This window comes from Mobula hypostoma, chromosome 5 (assembly GCF_963921235.1).
Source record: "Mobula hypostoma chromosome 5, sMobHyp1.1, whole genome shotgun sequence".
Classification (NCBI taxonomy): domain Eukaryota; kingdom Metazoa; phylum Chordata; class Chondrichthyes; order Myliobatiformes; family Myliobatidae; genus Mobula; species Mobula hypostoma.
In genome coordinates, this window is record NC_086101.1 from 182,519,929 (window position 1) to 182,542,565 (window position 22,637).

Sequence of the window (22,637 nt, forward strand, 5' to 3'; positions counted from 1 at the left end):
GGAGTTCAACCCAGATAAGTGTGAGGTGGTTCATTTTGGTAGGTCAACTATGATGGCGGAATATAGTATTAATGGTAAGACTCTTGGCAGTGTGGAGGATCAGAGGGATCTTGGGGTCCAAGTCCATAGAATACTCAGAGCTGTTACACAGGTTGACTGTGGTTAAGAAGGCATTCAGTTTATTGGCCTTCATCAATCATGGGATTGAGTTATGAGCCAGGAGGTAATGTAACAGCTATATAGGAGCTGGTCAGACCCCACTTGGAGTACTGTGCTCAGTTCTGGTCACCTCACTGCAGGAAGGATGTGGAAACTATAGAAAGGTTGCAGAGGAGATTTATAAGGATGTTGCCTTGATTGGGGAGCATGCCTTATGAGAATAGATTGAGTGACTTTGGCCTTTTCTCCTTGGAGCGATGGAGAATGACAGGTGACCTGACAGAGGTGTATAAGATGATGTGAGGCATTGATCGTGTGGATAATCAGAGGCTTTTTACCAGGGCTGAAATGGCAATCACAAGAGGGCACGGTTTTAAGGTGCTTGGAAGTAGGTACAGAGGAGATGTCAGGGGTAAATTTTTTACGCAGGGAGTGATGAGTGTGTGGAATGGGCTGCTGGCGATGGTGGTGGAGGCGGATATGATAGGGTCTTTTAAGAGACTCCTGGATAGGTACATGGAGCTTAGAAAGATAGAGGGCTATGGGTAACCCTAGGTAATTTTTAAAGTAAGTACGTGTTTGGCACAGCATTATGGGTCGAAGGGCCTATATTGTGCTGTAGTTTTTCTATGTTTCTATAACCACAACTGTGCACAGTATTCCAGCTATGGCCTCACCAACACCCTGCACAACTCTAACAAAATGTCCATACTCTTAACTCCAAGCCTTTCAAAATAAATATGAAAATGTTATTTGCCTTCTTAACTACTTACTGGATTTTTCTTGCTAACTTTTTTTTTGTGATTCATGCACAAGCACATAGATTTCTCCAAAACATAACCCATTTGCATTTAGATAGTAATCTGACTTTTGTCTCCTGTTGCATAACCTCACACTTGCCCACATTAGATTCCAGCAGATGAACAGTCTCCAATTAGCTTGAATGGTGAGCTACACACTCATGGGAAGTTTGTTGGAAGTGACGTGCACTCCCTGAGCAAACCATTTCTGACAGGCCTTTTATACATCTCTTTGTTAAAGGCAATTTTTAAATGCCCTTGTTCTATTCTTTAGAATTCCCAACGATGCATCTTAAACAGGCTCTTTGAGTACAGGCACCTCAGGATTTGGAAAGTCTTCCAAATTTTTCTCTGTTATGTCTAATGGGGATGTACCCTGGTATTTTTCAAATATGTTAAAAGTGATAAAAGCACTCGTCCCTGAAATCTGTTTTTAAAATAATTTAAGCACCTTACAGTCTGCGCACTGGGATTGACTGTATTTTTTTCCACATAATTTTAACCTCATACAACTAAAAAGGACATTGCAAAGTCAAATTCAAATACAGTAATAAAATCACTGGTTTTAGGAATATTTTTCAATTAAGCTCCATGTTGCATTTTGAAATTTCTGATACAATTGGTATTCTGTGAGTTTTGGGAAAGGCTCTATTTCTAATACCAAGGGCATTAAACGCTGCTGAAAATGTCTACAGAAACGAGCATGAAGGACATGGAAATCTGGAATTGTAGAATGCAACAGCACAGATGAAGGCACTCAGCCTATTTTCTCTGTGCCATTTCCTTGAATGAATATCCAATTACTCCAACTTCCTGTTCTTTCTCCACAGCATTACAATTTTTTCCATTTCAAGTATTTTCCAATTTGCTTCAAAGTATTATTATTCAATCTACTTCCACCACTCTTTCAGGTGATGCACTGTCATTTTTCAAGCTCACTGCATATTTTGTGATTCACTTTGTCATTTTTAATCGTTTTGCCATTGCTTTAGATCCTTGCCTTCTGGTCAGTTGCTCCCATCACTGGAAAGAATTAGTCTTTAATTTGCCTACCAAATATTTTCAGGCCTTTTAACAAATCAGTAAAATTTCCTCTTTCTCTGTTGTAAGACAAACAAATCCTTTTTCATTATGTTGTTCACATAGCTAAGTCTTTCATCCTTGGTATCATTTCTGCTAAATCTCCCCTCTACCCTCTCTGCAACCTTGTTATCCTTCCTCTACCTATTGCAACTGTAGAATATCCACTTCTATGTGAAGGCTTCACACAATTTCCTTGCTATTGTACACTATGGCATTATTTGAGACAAGAATCCAATATGTCTTCACAACATTTCTGCCTTCACGAGGAGGATGCATCCTCTCTTCCTGAACTCACTTTAAAATAGTACTGTTCAGTTTGCTGGGCTTCTTAGTCTTCGGAACAAATTTAATCATTTCATATGTCCCTGTGCAAATATAATAAGTTGAGGACATTATTGAATCAATTGGAAGTTGGTTTATTATACCTGTGTATTATACAGGTGATAAGATGATGAGAGGCATTGATCATGTGGATAGCCAGAGGCCTTTTCCCAGGGCTGAAAGGGCTAACACGGGGGGGGTAGGGGGGGAGCATAGTTTTAAGGTGCTTGGAAGTAGGTACAGAGGGGATGTCAGAACTAAGTTTTTCACACAGAGAGTGGTGGGTGGGTGGAATGCACTGCTGGCAATGGTAGTGGAGCTGGATACAATAGGGTCCTTTAAGAGACTCTTAGATAGGTACATAGAGCTTAGAAAAATAGAAGGCTATGCGGTAGGGAATTTCTAGGCAGTTTCTAGTGCAGATTACGTGGTTGGCACAACATTGTAGATAGATATCTATGTTCTATTATTCTAATATGTACCAAGATACTTGTATCGGGGGCGGGGGGGAGGATGGGTGGAGAAATGTCTCTACCAAAGGAGGTGTGTAAGATGCCCCTTCCCTCTACTAGCCTGCAGGTTACCATTGGGCAAGGTTCAGCACCTGCTTAGCCACACCACCCCTCGATCAGGGTCATGTGAAGCCATGGGAGCAGGTGGTGGATGGTCACATATGAGCAACTGGTGCATATCAAACATACTGATGGGAAGACAATGGCAAGAAAGTAGTGTTGAGGCTGTAAGTACAGAAACGTGGAAATCTACACGGAGAGAGTACATGGAGATCTACATGGAGAGAGTACAGAGGAGATTTACTAAAATGTTGCCTGGATTTCATCTCCTAAGTTACAGAGAAAGGTTGAACAAGTTGGGTCTTTATTCCTTGGAGCATAGAAGGTTGAGGGGGGACTTGATAGAGGTACTTAAAATTATGAGGGGGCTAGATAGAGTTGACGTGGATAGGCTTTTTCCATTGAGAGTGGGGAGATTCAAACTAGAGGACATGAGTTGAGAGTTAAAGGGTAAAAGTTTAGGAGTAACATGAGGGGGAACTTCTTTACTCAGAGAGTGGTAGCTATGTGGAACGAGCTTCCAGCAGAAGTGGTAGAGGCAGGCTCGATGTTGTTATTTAAAGTTAAATTGGATAGATATATGGACAGGAAAGGAATGGAGGGTTAGGGGCTGAGTGCAGGTCGGTGGGACTAAGTGAGAGTAAGAGTTCGGCACGGTCTAGAAGGGCTAAGATGGCCTGTTTCTGTGCTGTAATTGTTATATGGTTATATATGGTTATATCACCAGTCCTAGTTATGCAACCACTGACACCAGGCAGATGATCTTTGAAGAGTCACTTGCCTTGCAAAGACACTGCCCAGAAGAAGGCAATGGCAAACCACTTCTGTAGAAAGGTTTGCCAAGAACAACCAGGGTCACAGGTAGAGCAACATTGTGAAGGGGGTCTTCCACAAGATTATGATCCCTCACCTGGTAGACAGATTAAAGACAGATGGAAAATCATGATCGCCTACATCATACATCGCAGCACAGAACGATGATGATGAGCAAGATACAATGAAAAACTTTGTTCTGCATGCCAACCATACAGATTATTTCTAAACATAAGTCGTGCAAAAAGGGAAGAGCAATAACGAAACACAGAATATAGCATTATAGTTACAGAGAAAGCGCAGGTAGACAAGAAGATGCAAGGACCATGATGAGATAGATTGTGAGGTCAAAGGCTCACATCTATCACACAAGATATCCATTCAAGATTCTTATAACAGTGAGATAGATCAGCTGTCCTTGAGCCTGACAGTGCATGTTTTCAAGATTTTCTGTCTTCTGCCTGATGGAGAAGAGAGAATATCCAGGACAGGAGGTGTAAGAAGTGTGAGCAGAGGGGAGGCTAGTTTTCCTGATGAACTGAGCGGTGTCAGCAGTTATCTGCAATTCCTTGCTGTCTTGGGCAGAGCAGTTGCTATACAAGCCATGATGCACCCAGATTGGGTGCTTTCTGATGTAAAAGTTGTGAGGGTCAACAAAAACCTTAGCTTTTGAGGACATCTGCCAGAAGTGCATGCGGCTGGGCGATCTGGAAGACAGTGTAAGGAATCTGGAGCAGGAGCTGGATGACCTTCGACTCGTAAGGGAGAATGAGGCAGTCATAGATGGGAGCTACAGGGAGGTAGTCACACCTAGGCTGCCAGAAGCAGGTCGTTGGGTGACAGTCAGAGGGGGGAAAGCGAAGGTGAGTAACACATTTAGTGCAGAGCACCCCTGTAGCCATTCCGCTGAATAATAAGTTTACCGTCCTGGATACTGTTGGCGGGGATGACCGACCAGGTATGAGCCATGGTGGCAGGGCCTCTGGCACTGAGTCTGACCCTGTGGTGCAGAAGGGTGGGACGGAGAAGAGCAGAGCTGTCGTCATTGGAGACTTTATAGTCAGGGGAGCAGACAGGAGATTTTGTGGACGTGAGAAGGACACCCGCATGGTTTGTTGCCTCCCAGGTGCCAGGGTCCAGGATGTCTCTGACCGGGTGCGTGACATCCTGGTACGAGAGGGAAAGCAACCAGAAGTCATGATACATGTTGGTACCAACGACATAGGCAGGAAGAGGGATGAGGTCCTGAAGTGTGAGTTGAACTAAGCAGAAGTCTGAAGAACAGGACCTCAAGGGTGGCGTTCTCAGGATTGCTGCCAGTGCTACGTGATAATGATGGTAAGAATTGGAGGAGATGGCAGTTGAATGAAGAGTTGGTGCAGGGGGCAGGGTTTTAGATTTTTGGATCATTGGGATCTCTTCTGGTGAAGGTGGGACCTATACAGATTGGATGGGTTGCACCTGAACTCGAGGGGGAACAATATCTTTGCAGGTAGGTTTGCTAGCATGGTTCAGGAGAGTTCAAACTAATTTGCATGGGGAATGGGACGCGGAGCGATAAAGCAGTGAAAGAAGTGCATGGAGTAAAGCCAGATCTAACATATAAAGAGGCTTTGAGGAAAGAGAAGCAGAATAAAGGGTGTAAAGATAGTAAGGTAGAAGGGCTAAAGTGCATGTACTTCAGTGCAAGAAGAATCAGGAACAAAGGTGATGAACTGACAGCTTGGATACATACATGAAATTATGATGTACTGGCCATTACAGAGACTTGGCTGGCATCAGGGCAGGAGTGGATTCTCAATATTCCTGGATTTCAGTGCTTTAAAAGGGATGGGGGGGGGGGAATGGGAGGAGGGGTGGCATTACTGGTCAGGGATACTATTACAGCTACAGAAAGGGTGGGTAATGTAGCAGGATCCTCTTTTGATTCAGTATGGGTGGAAATCAGGAACAGGAAGGGAGCAGTTACTCTATTGGGAGTATTCTATAGGCCCCCTGGTAGCAGCAGAGATACCGAGGGAAGCTAGATTATGAAAATAAACTAGTACAAAATATAAAAACAGATAGTAAAAGTTTTTGTAACTATATAAAATGGAAAAGGGTGGCCAAAGTGAACGTATGTCTCTTGGAGGTATGTAGCATTGGAAAGGGTACAGAGGAGATTTACCAGGATGCTGCCTGGCTTGGAGAGAATGGATTATGATCAGAGATTAAGGGAGCTAGGGCTTTACTCTTTGGAGAGAAGGAGGATGATAGGAGACATGATAGAGGTGTACAAGATATTAAGAGGATTAGATAGAGTGTATAGCCAGTGCCTCTTCCCCAGGGCACCACTGCTCAATACAAGAGGACATGGCTTTAAGGTAAGGGGTGGGAAGTTCAAGGAGGTTATTAGAGGAAGGTTTTTCACTCAGAGAGTGGTTGGTGCATGGAATGCACTGCCTGAGTCGGTGGTGGAGGCAGATACACTAGTGAAATTTAAGAGACTACTAGACAGGTATATGGAGGAATTTAAGGTGGGGGGTTATATGGGAGGCAGATTTGAGGGTTGGCACAACATTGTGGGCCGAAGGGCCTGTACTGTGCTGTACTATTCTATGTTCTATGAAATAGTGGCTGCTGTGCTTTCTTGGCCATAGCGTCTATGTGGTTGGGCCAGGTCAAGCAATAGATGATGTTTGCATCTAGGAACCTGAAGCTCTTGACCATCTCCACATCAACAACGTTAATACAAACAGGAACACATGTTCCATCCTGCTTTCAGAAGTTAATAACCATCCATTTTTTTCTGTTGACATTAAGGGAAAGGTTAATATCACTAGTCTAACTGGACTAGACTACCTATCTTATTCCTGTACTCTGTTTCTTTGTTATTTGAGATCTGCTACAATGGGGATGTCATCTGCAAACTTGTGGATGGAGTTAAAGCAGAATCTGGCCACACAGCTGTGAGTGTCTATGGATTAAAACACGGGGCCGAGCCTGCAGCCCTGTGAGGCACCAATGTCAAGGATTATCATGGCAGAGATATTGCTGTCTATTCTTACTAATTGCAGTCTGTTGGTCAGGAAGTCAAAGAATCACTTGCGTAGGTGGTGCTGAATCCCAAGTCTAAGAGTTTGGAAATTAATTTGTTTTGGAATTATGGTATTGAAACCTGAGCTGTAGTCAGTAAGTAGGAGTCTGAAGTTTTTTTTAAATGGCAGTGGGGTAATTTCATGGTTAACACTAATGAATTCTTCTAATTACATTAATTTCAATTCTTCATATGCTGTAATGCTATTTTAATTCGCATCTCTGAATTACAGGAAACAAAACATAGCTGCTGGAAATCTGAAATAAAAACAAAGTATTTGAAAATTTCTGCATGTCAGGGAGCATTTCTGGAAAGTGCAAAAGTAGCTTTTGTTAAGAGTTCTGGCAAAGGGTCTTGGTTCTGAATTGTTAATTCAGTTTCATTTTGCACAGAGGCTGCCCAGCATGCTGTGTGTTTCCAGCCTTCCCTGTTCTGAGTCTGGATTGATGATCTGGCTATGTAGCTGCTCGCCAGTTACTGAAGCGCTACACTATGAAGCAATGCCATCTTTGGTCATCTTTTAAAGTTCAGAGTCAAACTTGCAATATATTTAAGAACCTCTGTAATTTATTAAAAGGAAAGGTTTTCATGGGAAATTGGCCCAAGTATTGGGAAAGGAGGGAGCTGTACCAACAGGACAAGCTCCAACTGAACCATGATCTGGATGCCAGCGAATTGTATAATTAGGGCTGTGGCTAGGGCTTTAAACTAAATAGTGGGGGGGGGGGGTTCAACAGATGGGAGCAGTAGGGAGAAAGTAAAAATTAAAAGTGTGGATAAAGATAAAGAAAAGTAAGAGTGGAGGGGCAAAAGAGTAAAAGATTACAGGATTTTAAAAGCACAATGAGTGTAAGGACATTTTATTTGAATGCCTGTAGTATTGAAACAAGACCAGTGAACTTGTGGCACAGATCAGTACAAAGGTGTATGACTTAGTGGCCATTACAGAGACATGGTTGCAGGGTGGAGAGGATCGGGAATTAAATATCCAAGGATATCAGGTAATTTGGAAGGATAGGCATAATGATAAGGGAGTTGGGGTAGCGCTGTTAATTAAGGAGGAAATCAGGTTGATAGTGAGAGACGATTTAGGATCTAAGGAGCAAAATGTTGAATCCATCTGGATAGAAAGTAGGAATAGTAAAGGGAAAAATCACTGGTGGGAGTTGCCTATCGACCATCGAATATTAACATTACAGTGGCACACGCAATAAACAGAGAAATATCTGAGGCATGTAAGAATGGAACAGCAGTTATCATGGGTGACTTTAACTTGTACATAGATTGGGTAAATCAAGTTGGTCGAGGCAGTCTTGAGGAAGACTTCATAGAATGCATCCATGATGGCTTTCCTGAACAGCATGTTACTGAACCTACAAGGGAACGTGCTACCTTAGATCTGGTCCTGTGCAATGAGACAGGTAAAATTAGTTATCTTGTGGTTAGGGATCCGCTTGGAAAGAGTGATCACAGTATGACTTAGTTTCTCATACAAATGGAGGGTGCAATAGTTCGATCCAAAACCAGTGTATTATGCCTAAAAATGGAGACTACTATGGGATGAGGGAGGATTTGGCTAGTATAGACTGGGAACGCAGTCTATATGGTGGGATGGTTGAGGAACAGTGGTAGACTTTCAAAGAGATTTTTCACAGTGCTCAACAAAACATATATTCTAGTTAAAAGCAAGAACAGTAACGGTGAAGAGAGGCAGCCTTGGATAATGAAGGAAATAAAAGAAGGCATCAAACTAAAATCTCGTGCATGCAAAGTCGCCAAGAGTAGTGGGAAACTGGAAGATAGGGAAAACTTTAAAAAGCAACAAAGAACCACTAATTGAGCAATAAAGAAAGGGAAGCTAGATTATGAAAATAAACTAGTACAAAATATAAAAACAGATAGTAAAAGTTTTCATAACTATATAAAGTGGAAAAGGGTGGCCAAAGTGAACATATGTTCCTTGGAGGATGAGAGGGGTGGATTATTGGGTAATAAGGAAGTGGCAGAGGCTTTGCATGACTATTTTGTGTCAGTCTTCACGGTGGAGGACACATCTAACATGCCAAAGAGAGATGTTATGGATGCGATGGGAGGTGAGAACCTCAATACAATAGCTATCACTAAAGAGGTAGTGCTGAGCAGTCTTGTGGGCCTGAAGATAGATAAGTCCCCTGGTCCTGATGGAATGCATCCCAGGGTACTGAAAGAAATGGCAGAAGTTATAGTAGAAGCTTTGGCGATAATTTACCAAAATTCTCGTCTCTGGGCAGGTCCAGGCAGATTGGAAGACGGCGAGTGTCATGCCACTGTTCAAAAAAGGTGGAGGTGAAAGGCAGATACCTATAGGCCAGTTAGTTTAACAACTGCAGTTGGGAAAATCCTTGAAGCTATCATTAAAGAAGAAATAGCGAGGCATCTGGAAAGAAATAGATACATCAGGCAGACACAGCATGGCTTCAGCAAAGGCAGGTCCTGTTTGACAAACTTTCTGGAGTTCTTTGAAGATATAATGAGAACAGATCGACGTTATTTACTGGGATTTCCAGAAGGCGTTAGATAAGGTGCTGCATAAAAGACTTATCTGTAAGATAAGGATGTATAGATATGGGGGTGATATATTAGCATGGATAGAGGATTGGTTAACTAATAGAAAGCAGAGAGTTGGGATCCATGAGTGTTACTCTGGCTGGCAATCAGTGGTGAGCAGTGTGCCACGGGGGTCGGTGCTGGGCCTGCAACTGTTCACAACATACATTAATGATCTGGAAGAGGGGACTGAGTGTAGAATGTCTAAGTTTGCTGATGATAGTAAATTGAGTGGAAAAGCAATTTGTGCAGAGGATACAGAGAGTCTGCAGAAAGATATCAATAGGTTAAGTGAGTGGTCAAGGGTCTGGCAGATGGAATACAATGATGGTAAATGCAAGGTCATCCACTTTGGAAGGAAAAATGAAAGAGCAGATTATTATTTAAATGGTAAAAAAATTGCTTCATACTTCTGTGCAGAGGGACTTGGGAGTTCTTGAGCATCACACAAGGTTGGTTTGCAGGGGCAGCAGACTCTCAAGAAGGCAAATAGAATGTTGGCCTTCATTGCTAGAGGGATTGAATTTAAGAGCAAGGAGGTTATGGTGCGACTGTACAGGGTATTGGTGAGGCCGCTCCTGGAGTACTGTGTGCAGTTCTGGTCTCCTTATTTGAAGAAGGATATACTGGCTTTGGAGGCGGTGCAGAGGAGATTCACCTGGTTGATTCCAGAGATGAGAGGGTTAGATTATGAGGCGAGATTAAGTTGCCTGGGACTGTACTCGCTGGAATTCAAGGAATTGAGAGGAGATCTTAAAGAAACATATAAAATTATGAAAGGGATAGATAAGATAGAGGCAGCAAAGTTATTTACACTGGTAGATGAGACTAGAACTAGGGGACATAGCCTCAAGCTTCGGGGGAGTAGATTTAGGACAGAGATGAAGAGGAACTGCTTTTCCCAGAGAGTGGTGAATCTGTAGAATTCTCTGCCCAATGAAGGAGGCTATCTCAGTAAATATATTTAAGACAAGGTTGGATAGATTTTTGCATAGTAGGGGAATTAAGGGTTATGGGGGAAAAGGCTAGTAGGTGGAGATGAGTCCATGGTCAGATCAGCCATGACCTTATTGAAAAGTGGAGCAGGCTTGACGGGCCAGATGGCCTACTCCTGCTCCTACTTCTTGTGTTTCCTGACACCATGCAACTAGGCTCGGTTGCTTCTTCCTGTACTCTGTTTCTTTGTTATTTGAGATCTGGCCTACAATGGGGATGTCATCTGCAAACTTGGAGTTAGAGCAGAATCTGGCCACACAGCCATGAGTGTATAGTGATTAAAACAAGGATCTAAGCCTGCTTGAGGCATCAGTGCCAAGGATTATCATGGCAGAGGTACTACTGTCTACTCTTGCAGTCTGTTGATGGTAATCTTTGAAATACTAAAGAAATATAGCCAAACGATGTCTAATGCCTAGTTAGACATTCTAAAGATGTCTGAATAAGTATAGTGTTTGAGAGTGAATCAATGATCTGTTACTGCATCTCACCTGGTTTATCATCTCTTTCAAGAATCACATGCTTGTCAACTGCAGGATTATTGATGATTAAATACTGTATCTGTATGTGGAAGTGGGGTAATTTTATTGTGGGTGACAGACTGAGAATTTCACAAGTTCTGGTGTATCCGGTCACAGAAATAGTTTTAAACAACAGCAAGCAGAGTACCTGGACCAATCATTGTCTCTGCATGCTAAGGGATGCACTGAAGCTTGGTGCTAATACCTGTGGATACTCAATATGACCACAGTTCCAATATATACATCTGATTAACTGCTCTCTGAAATGGTTGAACAATCCACTTGATTACATTAAAACAGTTGACTTCCTTTGTTGTGAGGACTGTAATTATTCGAGAAAATGGCTAGCATGAGAGGGCACAGTTTTATGGTGCTAGGAAGTGGGTACAGAGGAGATAGATGTCAGGGTTAAGTTTTTTACGCAGAGAGTGGTGAGTACATGGAATGGGCTGCCAGCGACAGTGGTGGAGGCAGTTACAATAGGATCTTTTAAGAGACTCCTGGATATGTACATGGAGCTTAGAAAAATAGAGGGCTATGGGTAACCCTAGGTAATTTCTAAGGTAAGGACATGTTCGGCACAGCTTTGTGGGCCGAAGGGCCAGTATTGTGCTGTAGATTATCTGTGTTTCTTTGTTAACTCACAGTAACTGGGAAGGTTTAGACTGATAACTGAATTCGTCTGTAAAATTCTTTCTGTTAGGCATGACTAAGCATAACATCACAGCCTTGGTCAAATTTTAAGAATGAACATCCCAAGTGGATGCCAGTGAATTTAGTAAATTTTATATCTATTTAATATTGATAACAGACTTTTATTTCTAGATTTACAAATAGGATTAATAGTCTATAATTGTAAAGTGGGATTTGAATGCATATTTTCCAAACCTGAAGTCTTTTACAAATAGTGAAAGTGTAATTAAAGGAACAGAGGGTGCAGACAGAAATTTCATCTTGACAAATTAAGATTATGAACATTGACTTCTCTAACTTCCGTTAATGTTCCTCCTCCCCTTCTTACCCCATCCCTTATTTATTTTAAAAAAATTTTTTCCCCTTTCTTTCTCTCTTTTTTCTCCCTCTGTCCCTCTCACTATATCTTCCTCTGATGCTCCCCTCCCCCTTTCTGTCTCCCTAGGCCTCCCGTGCCGTGATCCTCTTCCTTCTCCAGCCTTGTATCCCTTTTGCCAATCACCTGTCCAGCTCTTGGCTCCATCCCTCCCCCTTCTGTCTTCTCCTATCATTTCGGATCTCCCCCTCCCCCTCCCACTTTCAAATCCCTTACTCACTCTTCTTTCAGTTAGTCCTGACAAAGGGTCTCGGCCCGAAACGTTGACTGTACTTCATCCTATAGATGCTGCCTGGCCTGCTGCGTTCCACCGGCATTTTGTGTGTGTTGCTTGAATTTCCAGCATCTGCAGATTTCCTCGTGTTTAAGATTATTCTAACGTAATCACTATATATCCAGTTAGTGGACTGTCAAATTTTGGCGTATTTCAAACCAGAAAGATTATCTTCCTCCAGTAAAGTTAAGGCCAATTGTCATATTTTTTTTTGCACTGAACTCTTTGGGACATCGAATCTTAAGCACAAGAGATTCAACAGAGGTTGGAAATCCAGAGTAACACACAGAAAATGCTGCAGGAACTCAAGGAATAAAGAGTCAATGTTTTGGGCTAAGACCCTTTATCAGGACTGGAAAGGAAGTGGGAAGAAATGCCACTTTTTTTTTGCACTGAATCTCGCTCTTAGGGCTAAGTTTTAATTCAGTATGTTGATCTCTACAATAGCAAACAGCACCATTATATTACCTTTGATATAGTAAAACGTCCAAAGGAGCCAAAATAAAGCAACAGACAGCTAAAGAAAGAAAATAAAAACCTTCTTCAAAGCAGGAGCAAGGTGCAGTGGACATACCCAAGTTTAGCTCCTGAAAAGATGGAGGTGCATCCACCACTTCTGTGAAGTATGGTAAATGGACAAGAAGTCAGAAAAGTGTTATAAAACAGAAAGAGATACTAAATAGAAGGAATGGCATGAAAGAATTTGAAAATAGTTTTTTTTGTATCACTTTGTTGCTGAATCAGAAGCTTTTTGAACAGAGGGGTTATGAGTGTTCGTTTGTAAGTTATTATGTGGCCATTGGGATTATGTTTTGATAGTGGGGAGGATGTGATCTCAGAGCATAAACACTACCAAGATTGGTTGGACGGAGTAGGTATGTATATTCCTTGTATAAGCTTAGGGTCAGTTAAGTAAATGAGACTGTGAACAATTAGAGCTGCTGGTTAGTGAGTGGTATTTACATTTTTTCACTGGAAAACACTATTTACGGCAGAGCCCTAAAACAATGCTGCTGATAGTTTCCAGTGTTTATTTGACTGATGTAAATTTTAGAAATGACGTCTGACAACTGAGTGACAAGGTTGAGAAAGAGTAAAGGTGGTCATTTCTAGTATGAATATAGGTCTTGATGTGTTTCTGAATTGTTTTGCTATTGATCAGCCCTAAGGTAAGGTATTGTCCCAGTTGTCAAACCAGGGCAAATAAGGGAAATCGTGGAATTTTAAACTTAATAAATTTATGTCATATTTCTATTCTTCAATGATTTCTGCACATCACAATAAAACATGTTGTAATAAAATATAAGTTGTAGATATTTGCAATTATTATTGGCGTGAAACTTCTCACAGAGGAAATATGAACACCAAAATTTCACCCAGGTAACCCTCCAGTTATAGGGGGGTAGAACTAGCTCCTGCCCTATTAGCTGTTTCCTACCCACTATCCAAATCCTCCAAGTGAAGCATTCACAACTCCCGTATTTTGTATTCATGTCTCCTCCACACTGGAGAAACCAAATTCACATTAGATTCATTCACAGTATCATTTAAAAACGAATTCACACTACATTACCATTGCAAAACTTCTTAGTTCAATTCACCAGGGTGATTGAATTTTCACTGTCTCTTTAATGTTTTATCCCAGTCTGAATTCCCTGTCTTTGCTCTGTGTTTAGGAATCCCAACATCAGCTCCAAGAAAAGTTTCTCCTCTTCTGAAAGGAATCAAAAATCAAAGTTGTCTTCTAAGCCATACCCCATCCCATCTTGAAAATATATTGCTGTTTCTTCAGCACTATTGGATCAAAATCATGGATCTCTCTAACTACAACTGCGAGAACTAAATTCAGCTGCAGCTTCTAACGAGGAGTTAAGGTGTTGGAGCTGGAAATGGATGATTCCGCCGGATCAATCAGGAGGCTGAAGGGGCAATAGTTAGGACATAAGAGAGGTAGTTACACCCAAGGTGCAGGACACAGGAAACTAGGTGACAGGAAGGGGAAAGGGGTGAAGAAGCCAGTGCAGAGTACCCCTGTGGCCACCCCCCTCAACAACAGGTATACTGTACCACTTTGGGTACTGTAGCGGGGTGGGGGGAGAGGAAATGACCCAACAGAGGAAAGTTATAGTGGTCAGGTCTCTGACACTAAGTCTGCCTCTGTGACTCATAAGGGTAGTTGGGGGGGGGGGCAAGAGTCATGCTGTGGTGATAGGGGATTTGTTAGTTAGGAAACGGACAGGAGCTTCAGTGGGCGAGAGCAAGATTCCCAGGTGGTATTTTGCCTCCTGTTTGCCAAGGTAAGGGATATCTTGGATCAAGTCCTCAGCATTCTTAAGTGGAAGGGTGATTAACCTTGAGTCATGGTCCCTGTGGGTACCAGTGACATGGGTAGGACAAGTGACAATGTTCTGCATAGAGAGATCAGGGAGTTAGGTGCTAAGTTAACCGGCAGGACCTCCAGGGTTGTGAACTCAGGACTGCTACCCATGCCAAGTGCTAGTGAGGCCAGAACTAGGAAGATTATATACTTTAACATGGGGCTAAGGAGTTGGTGAAGGAGGGCTTAAGATTTTTAGAGCATTGGACTCTTCTAGGGAAGGTGGGACCTTTACAGAAAGAGTGGGTTAAACCTGAACTGGACAGGGATTAATATCCTAGCAGGAAGGTTGTTAATACTACACAGTAGGGTTTAGAGTTGCAGAAGGATAGGAACCAGAGTGCTAAAACACTTAGTGGAGAGGTTGTGGAAAATAGTCCACCTTTTCATTTTTTCTACCAAAATGCAAGAACATACATATCCTGACACTGTATTCCACCTGCCATTTTTCAGACTAGAGGGGTGTCCTATTAGAACAGAGATGAGAACGTGATTTCTTTAGCCAGACAATGGTGAATCTGTGGAATTCTTTGCCACAGGCAGCTGTGGAGGCCAAGTCTTCGTGTATATTTAAGACAGAGGTTGATAGATCCTAGATTTGTTAGGGCATAAAGGAATAAGGGAAGAAAGCAGGAGACTAGAGCTGAGTGGAAAATTGGATCAGCTATGATGAAATGGCAGAGCATACTCAACAGGCCAAATAGCCCAATTCTGCTTATATCTTCTGGTCTAAGAGCACTGTGGGTTTACACCTCAAGGACTGCGGCAGATGAAGAGAGCAACCCACCCTACATATTCTCAAGGGCAATTAAATGCTGCTCAGTCTGCAAAGCCCTCATCCCTTGAATGAATACAATCATTACATTTGACCATTTCAGATAATCAGGCCAATGCTAAGGAAAAAGTCATCAACTGGCAATGTTAACCCCTTTTATCTCCCTACAAATGTCCAGTATTTCTAGCAAATTTAGTAAACTTAGCCATTCCAATATTTTTTGTATTGTATGTCTTAATTCATGATTTTAACCTGAAATGTTTAGTTCCTATCTCCCACAGATGCTGCTTTATCCAGAATGCCTCCACATTTGTTTTCACCCCTTTTTGTTTTCATTTACCTATGTACATCATATGTAACTGAACTACATTTAATAACATGGGGCAGCACAGTAGCGTAACCGCTAGCACAGTCACTTTACAGCGCCAGAGTTCGGGGTTCAATTCCTGCCACGTCCTGTACATTCTCCCTGTGACTACGTGGACTTCCTCCAGGTGCTCTGGTTTCCTCCCAGTCCAAAGATATAGAGTTAGTGTTAGTGATTTGTAGGCTATGTTGGCAACAGAAGCATGGTGACACTTGTGGATGCCCCCAGCACAATCCTCAAACTGTGTTGGTTGTTGACTCAAAAATGGCTGTAGGTCTCAATGCACGTGTAACAAATAAAGCAGATCAATCCAATCATTCACCATCTTTAGTCAGCACAACCACCACATCATTCGGTCTCTCTGGGCGTCCACCATCAACCTCTTCTCTGCAAGCCCATTACTGCCTGGTATGGGGACTGTACCTCCCTTAATCGCAGGATTCTGCAGTGGTGCAGACAGCCCAGCGCATCTGTAGATGTGAACTTCCCATGATTCAGGACATTTACAAAGACAAGTGTGGAAAAAGGACCCACAGGATCACTGGAGACCCAAGTCACCCCAGCACAATCTATTCCAGCTGCTACCATCTGGGAAACGGTACCACAGCATAAAAGCCAGGACCAACAGGCTGCGGGACAGTTTCTTCCACCAGACCATCAGACTGATTAACTTACATTGACTGTTCTGTTTATTATAAATGACTACGATTGCACATTCAGACAGAGGCATAACGAAGATTTTTACTCCTCATGTATGTGAAGGATGTAAGAAATAAAGTCAACTGAATTAAACCATTTAATTCAACAGTGTACTGGGGGAACTCAGCTTGATGAGTTGAGCTGAGGTCTTCCAACATTTTCGTTTGTTGCTCCAAATCCCAACATCTGTAGTCTGTCTCCATTTCATGTTTAACTTTTCTCAGTTTTGATGCAAAGTAATTTACTCAAAATCTTGTCTCCTGCAAAGAGAGGTTTGCAGCATTTAAAAAAAAGTTTTACAGTGACAGTGTCGAAAATGCTCAACAGGGTAGGAGATATCCGTGGAAGAGAGAGCAAAAGTCAGCTTCCAACACAAAAGACGGATCTTGCCACAGGACGTAAATTATGGAAGTTTAAAAGATGCCGGCAGCGAGAAATGGCAGAGCTCCAGAGTACAGACTGGTTTATTCCAGCTAGGCAAGCTCTCCCCTCAGCCCGCGAGAACTTGCTCTACATATTTGGCGCCTCGTCTCCTCCTCCAACAGAGCTCGCTGCGCCTCAGAAACTACTTTTTATTGGCTGCGAAGGCGCTTCGGGGGACGTCCTGAAAGGAGTTGATAATAAACAAACCAACCCCTCCCCAAAGTGAAGAAAAACAACTGGTTAGCGCGGGCGAATACAATAGCTGCATAAATGTAACCCGCGGGGTTACGGCTAGGTATTTTTTCCCCTCTATTGGCTACGTTTAGACTGCACTCGGGCCTGTCCAACATTAGCAGTGCCCTTGAACCCACGGAACCCTCCCTTTTGTCTCCGCTGCCGCGCTCGAGCGTCGCCTCCGACCGTTTTTTTTCAAAAACAAACACGTCACGCCCTCAACTGAACAGATGGGCGTGACCCTGCGACACGCCGACCAATCGGTGTCCAAACCTCCCGACTTTCGAATTTTGCGCGAGGCGCTTGCCGGCGAGACGGGCCAATCAGACGCGACCGCCTGCGATTCAAACTGGGACATCCCGTAGCAGAATGGGGCGGGGGGGATGACCGAGGGAGGTGAAGTCGGCGGGATTGAGAAACGGCGTGAAGCGCAGACTAACCTGCTGGCTGGTAGGCGCGAGGGCCAATGGAGCTGCAAAGAATCTCCTCCAGCCCGCCTCTGGGCCGGGCTCCCGACCAATCGGCGCTGGGCAGGCGCCGTGATTGACGGCGTTGGGGGAAGGAAACGTAATGAAGTTAGGGTGAAGCGTATCATAGTGAGAACCAGCGCCCTGTGTAGCTTTGTAGTCTATTGACGCCTTGTGTAGTGTGAGCCTGGTAGGTATCCCTATGTATATCGCTGTACGGAGTGTGTGCGCGGGATATTTTATTTACTTAAAAAATTCTGCTGAGCCTTTTGCCTCTTTCCCAACCCCTTTTGATCGATTTTCTCTATTTTTGACGAAAAGAACGTTCGAGGAAGTAACTATTTTTTTTAAAAAGTGCATTAAATTTTGTTTTATTTGAAAATTATTTGTTTCAACTAAGTGAATCTGCGAAACGTGGATTTTTGTTAATAAACTGTATATTTTTATAGTGGAGAAAATGCGCGCGAAGCTTTTTTTTAAAAAAAATACACACACACATATATATATATTCTGTTGTTGCGAATTAATATAATGTCTTGATGTGAGATTATGCGAACTGTAAGCCGGAGTTGGAAAGGGGCAAAGTGATGGAAAGGTGGTGCGTGTGTGTGTGTGTTCCTTTCTCTGGGAAATGGCCGCCTCTGGGTTTCTCAAAGCTTCGATAATGCAAAGTGCGCAGTAGTTGCTGACCTGTTTTTCTTTTCTTTAAGAAATAAACGCAGTTAAAATAATATGTGCCAGTCTAGTCATTTTGCAAACTGATTTGAAAATTGCATGCAGTTACTCGCTGGTTGAATTCAGCTCTGGTATAAAGTCTGCTCCCTATGTCTTCTCTATTGCTACTCCATCTGCTTGCTGTATTGTGTGAGTGTGTCTGTAAAATGGAGGTGGCTGTACTGGCAGGCAGCTCCTACATCTGTTACAGCCCGCCCTTTTCCTTCTGTTTTCTTTATCCTTTTGCTTTTTCAGTCCTTTTTAATGCTCAATTGTTCTCCCTGTTACTGCATTTTTTCTGTATTTATATATAAAATTTGTGCTTTTTCAATAAATGGGGAATCCAATCTTAAGAAAAGTTCTTGAAGTACAAATTGAATTGAATTTGTGTGCGAATAGCATGTTCACTTTAAAACACTCGATTTAGCTAGATTTCGACAAGAATTTATATTGGCTTTTTATTTAAACTTGATGTGTAAGTAGTCTTTTCATTAAATGCAACTTGTAAACCCACGCAATAGATTTTGCTTGTTTAACAAAATGCATCGAAAGTTAATAACCGTTCAGTTTTGCAAAGAATACGTTGTTCTATCTTCAAGTTTGATGAGTTAGCACTACTTTTGTTTACAAGAAAGATTTTTATACCTCCCGGAATGTAATGGGTTTTAATTGCGTTACGTTTCTAAAAAGGCAGTATGCTTCATGAACGGAAGGTCTGAGTATTTTCATTGTTATTTTAAGTATACTCAAACCGAAAAGACTTTGTTTTTAAAATCATTAGATGAATGTGAACAACCCTTTTCAGTCTGATTAATGCGTTACATATGAATGAAACACTGACTTCCAAACAATATTTTCATTATTTAATCTCTATGTGAAAATCTTGAGCGTTTTGAGTCTTTTTGCCGGATTTTTCCCCTTGCTGACCAGTATAACGTAAGAGGCAGCATTTAAAGTTAAGCAGAAAGTAAAGCGGACTTAACGGTAGACAGTTGGGCGAACATGGCAAACAATGCTAACCATTGTATGTTAAGTGAAAGGCGCACCAGCATTTTCACAACTCTCAAGACAGCAACTGTTTTCTTGTCTTTTTTTTGTTTTTAATGGGACCTATGGTGGCGGCAACAGGAAGCATAGTTGTTTACGCCACAGAGGGCTTTTGACTCACTGTGTCTGTGCTGGAGCAGTGAAGCTCTTAAGTGTTTTTTAAGTAATGATCTGAATTTAAAGTGTCCACAAGGATCAGTACCCTTTATTGTGAGCTAAAAAAAAACCCAAACTCAAACCCATTTCCCAAAGTAAACTTTGGCTTCAACTTGTGATCCTCAGCTACGAAAATTGTAGTTGGAAAGCAGCTTGTCAATGGTTTCATCCCTCGCCCAAAACTTGAACATTACATAGTCATTCATTATTACTGATTGCGTTGTTTTAATGTATTTCAATGGTTTCCAACTGCTAAAGGTAGGCAGCTAACTGAGAAGCACCGAAGATGCCCGAGGTTGCAAACTCCGTTGTACTTTACGCTGTAGTTGGTGACTTAAGAGTTTACGAAAGGGACATTTTTTTTATTTGCATCTCATCGCGAAATACCGATTTCACTATGGGTGGCTGAATACTTTTATTTCGTATTGTAGATACAAACCAATCATGGTTAGAAAAGATCCGAATAAGCCTCGGGGCAAAATGTCCTCGTATGCCTATTTTGTGCAGACTTGTCGTGAGGAGCACAAGAAGAAACATCCGGAAGCCAGTGTCAACTTTGCAGAGTTTTCAAAGAAATGTTCTGAAAGATGGAAGGTGAGGTATTTTACACTTCTTTAAAAAAAATACCCTTCCAAATTTTCCTGTGAATTTGCAATGAATTAAATCGTTTTCTTTTTAGACCATGTCAAGCAAAGAGAAGGCAAAGTTTGAAGACCTGGCCAAGAATGACAGGGCCCGTTACGATCGGGAGATGAAGAACTATGTTCCTCAAAAGGGGGACAAGAAGAAGAAGAAGGATCCAAATGCTCCCAAGAGACCACCGTATGTATTTTCATTTAGGTGCTTGAGGAAATGCTTTTCTAAGTGGAGCTCTTTTTTAAATAATGTGTTTGTTGTTGCAGGTCAGCATTTTTCATTTTCTGCTCTGACAAACGTCCAAAGATAAAGAGTGAATCCCCTGGAATGTCCATTGGTGATGTTGCAAAGAAACTGGGAGAGATGTGGTCCACAGTGCAACCCAAGGATAAGCAGACATATGAGCAAAAGGCATCCAAATTAAAGGAGAAGTATGAAAAGGTAAATTTTAATTATATGACGACCTGTTGCTTCCATTTATTGTCTTGACTTTGTAAAGTTTTGTGAGTATAATGAAGATCTATTCTCAAAAGTTAAAATTTATTTTGTGATGGGGAGGATGGAGAATAGTATTGTACATTTGCTTAATCTCTCATCACCTTTGAATTAGTGAGCTTGTTATAGGACCTTTGGATTCCGTTAAGCTCATGTTTTCATCCTCATTAATACACACTCAGTGGCCACTGAATTTTTACACCTGTACATCTCTTCAATTCAAATATCCAATCAGCCGATCATGTGGCAGCAGCTCAATGCATAAAAGCATGTAGACATGGTCACCAGGTTCAGTTGTTATGACCAAACATCAGAATGGAGAAGAAATGTGATTTGAGGTAGTTTGAGTATCTCAAACTACTGATCTGGGATTTTTACACATAGCCTAGAGCAGGGGTTCCCTGGGTTAATGGTAAGTCTCCATGGCATAAAAATATTTGGGGAAACGCAAGACTCTAGAGCTTACAGTGAATGGTGGGAAAAGCAAAAAAATCATCCAGTTGGGTGGTGGGCAGTTCTGTGGTTGAAAATGTGTTGTTAATAAGAGAGGTCAGAGGAGAGTGGCTAGATTAGTTTTAAGATGACAGAAAAGTGACTAACTCAAATAACCACATGTTACAACATTAAAGTGCAGAAGACCATGAACATACTGTACACTGGCCATTTTATTAAGTGGAAGAGGTACCTGACCACTGAGTGTTATACATTTGTATTCATTCCATATTGGTTTTCAGTTCTTCATCTTTTCTACTAGGCTTAATTTTAAAGTAATCCCAAACACCACCTTCAGTTATACTATGTACTACTTTGTGTTGCAATGTGTTATTGATGTTTGTTTGGTCTTTGCTGCTTCGCAGTAATCAACCTTTTTCCATCTTACTGCATGCAATAGAGAATGTAGATTTGTTACATGAGGAAAAATATTTAAATAACCTTTTCCTCGTGTAAGGCATCTGTAATTGGCTGTTGATGAAGATTAGCCAATGGAGGTGTATTGGGGACAGCATCTGGATTGTAAGCAAAGTCAGTTATTAACTCGGGAAATGCAAACGTTTGTAGAATCTATTTAAAGAATGGAGAGAACACGTAGAAACGGCAGCGGCTTCTAACTAGTAAGTACTTCAGCAAAGTTGAACTTTTCTGGTAAGAATTGATCTGATCTAAATTACTGAGTGTGGAGTTAACAATTACATCCATCCTTCAGGAACAAACACACTGATGCTGTCTGTGTGCTCCAAACACAAACTCGAGATTCAGTATCTCAGTGAAGTGAAATTGGAGTTGTCTACAGACTGCTAGAAAATAATAAGTAAGGTACACATTGGTACAAGAGAAAGCTTTACAAAACAGATGTTTTTTAAGTAGTTCTAAGTGTACTAGAGGAAATAGGTTGGTTTGAATGTTTTGGGGGTTGTAATTGACACAAGCCAAATTCCCCCCAGGGCTTTATCTTTAAACTTAGCTAAAGAGTGTATTTTCATTGCTATGTTTTTCATTTCAATTAGTACTTCAGTGAATTGTGATTGAAACATAACTTTTTCCTGTTTAAATCTGCCTTTTAGGAAGTTGCAGCATATCGTGCCAATTGCAAGAACGATGCTAGTAAGAAGCCTGCTGCCAAACCAGCTCAGGCTGCAAAGAAGAAGAAGGAGGAGGAAGAGGAGGAGGACGATGAAGAGGAGGAAGAGGAAGAGGAGGAGGAAGAAGAGGAAGAAGATGATGATGAGGATGATGATTAAATAGCAACAGATGTAAAAAAAAATCTTTGTCTAAGCTTGATCTATTTTTCTTTGCAAGGACAGGAAATGTGAACTCATTTGTAATTTGGATCAATGGCTTAGGTGTAAAGAAACTGTACAAAACTGTGTATAGTTAGTGTTGTATTTTTACACTTGGTAGCCAGGCCCTGTATTGTTTTAATTGTAAGTAGCTGATTTTTTTTTTAAGGCACTGCCTTTCAAGAAGAAAGGGACTCCA

At 41.7% G+C, this 22,637-nt stretch overlaps 1 protein-coding gene across 2 annotated transcripts in view; it reads left to right on the top strand.

Annotated features, from left to right (window-relative positions):
- hmgb2a (high mobility group box 2a) overlaps window positions 1-22,429 on the top strand; it is a 35,958-nt gene extending 13,529 nt beyond the window's left edge. The window contains exons 1-5 of one of the 2 annotated variants that reach the window (XM_063049482.1): window positions 17,685-17,802; window positions 19,961-20,123; window positions 20,209-20,351; window positions 20,432-20,606; window positions 22,223-22,429. In XM_063049482.1, coding sequence (XP_062905552.1) covers window positions 19,974-20,123; window positions 20,209-20,351; window positions 20,432-20,606; window positions 22,223-22,399 — 645 coding nt within the window. In that variant the 5' untranslated portion in view covers window positions 17,685-17,802; window positions 19,961-19,973 and the 3' untranslated portion in view covers window positions 22,400-22,429. Of the gene's footprint in view, window positions 1-17,684; window positions 17,803-19,960; window positions 20,124-20,208; window positions 20,352-20,431; window positions 20,607-22,222 lie in introns of those variants that run through there. The other variant, XM_063049483.1, reaches the window with a different exon arrangement.
- The last annotated feature ends 208 nt before the right edge of the window (window positions 22,430-22,637 follow it).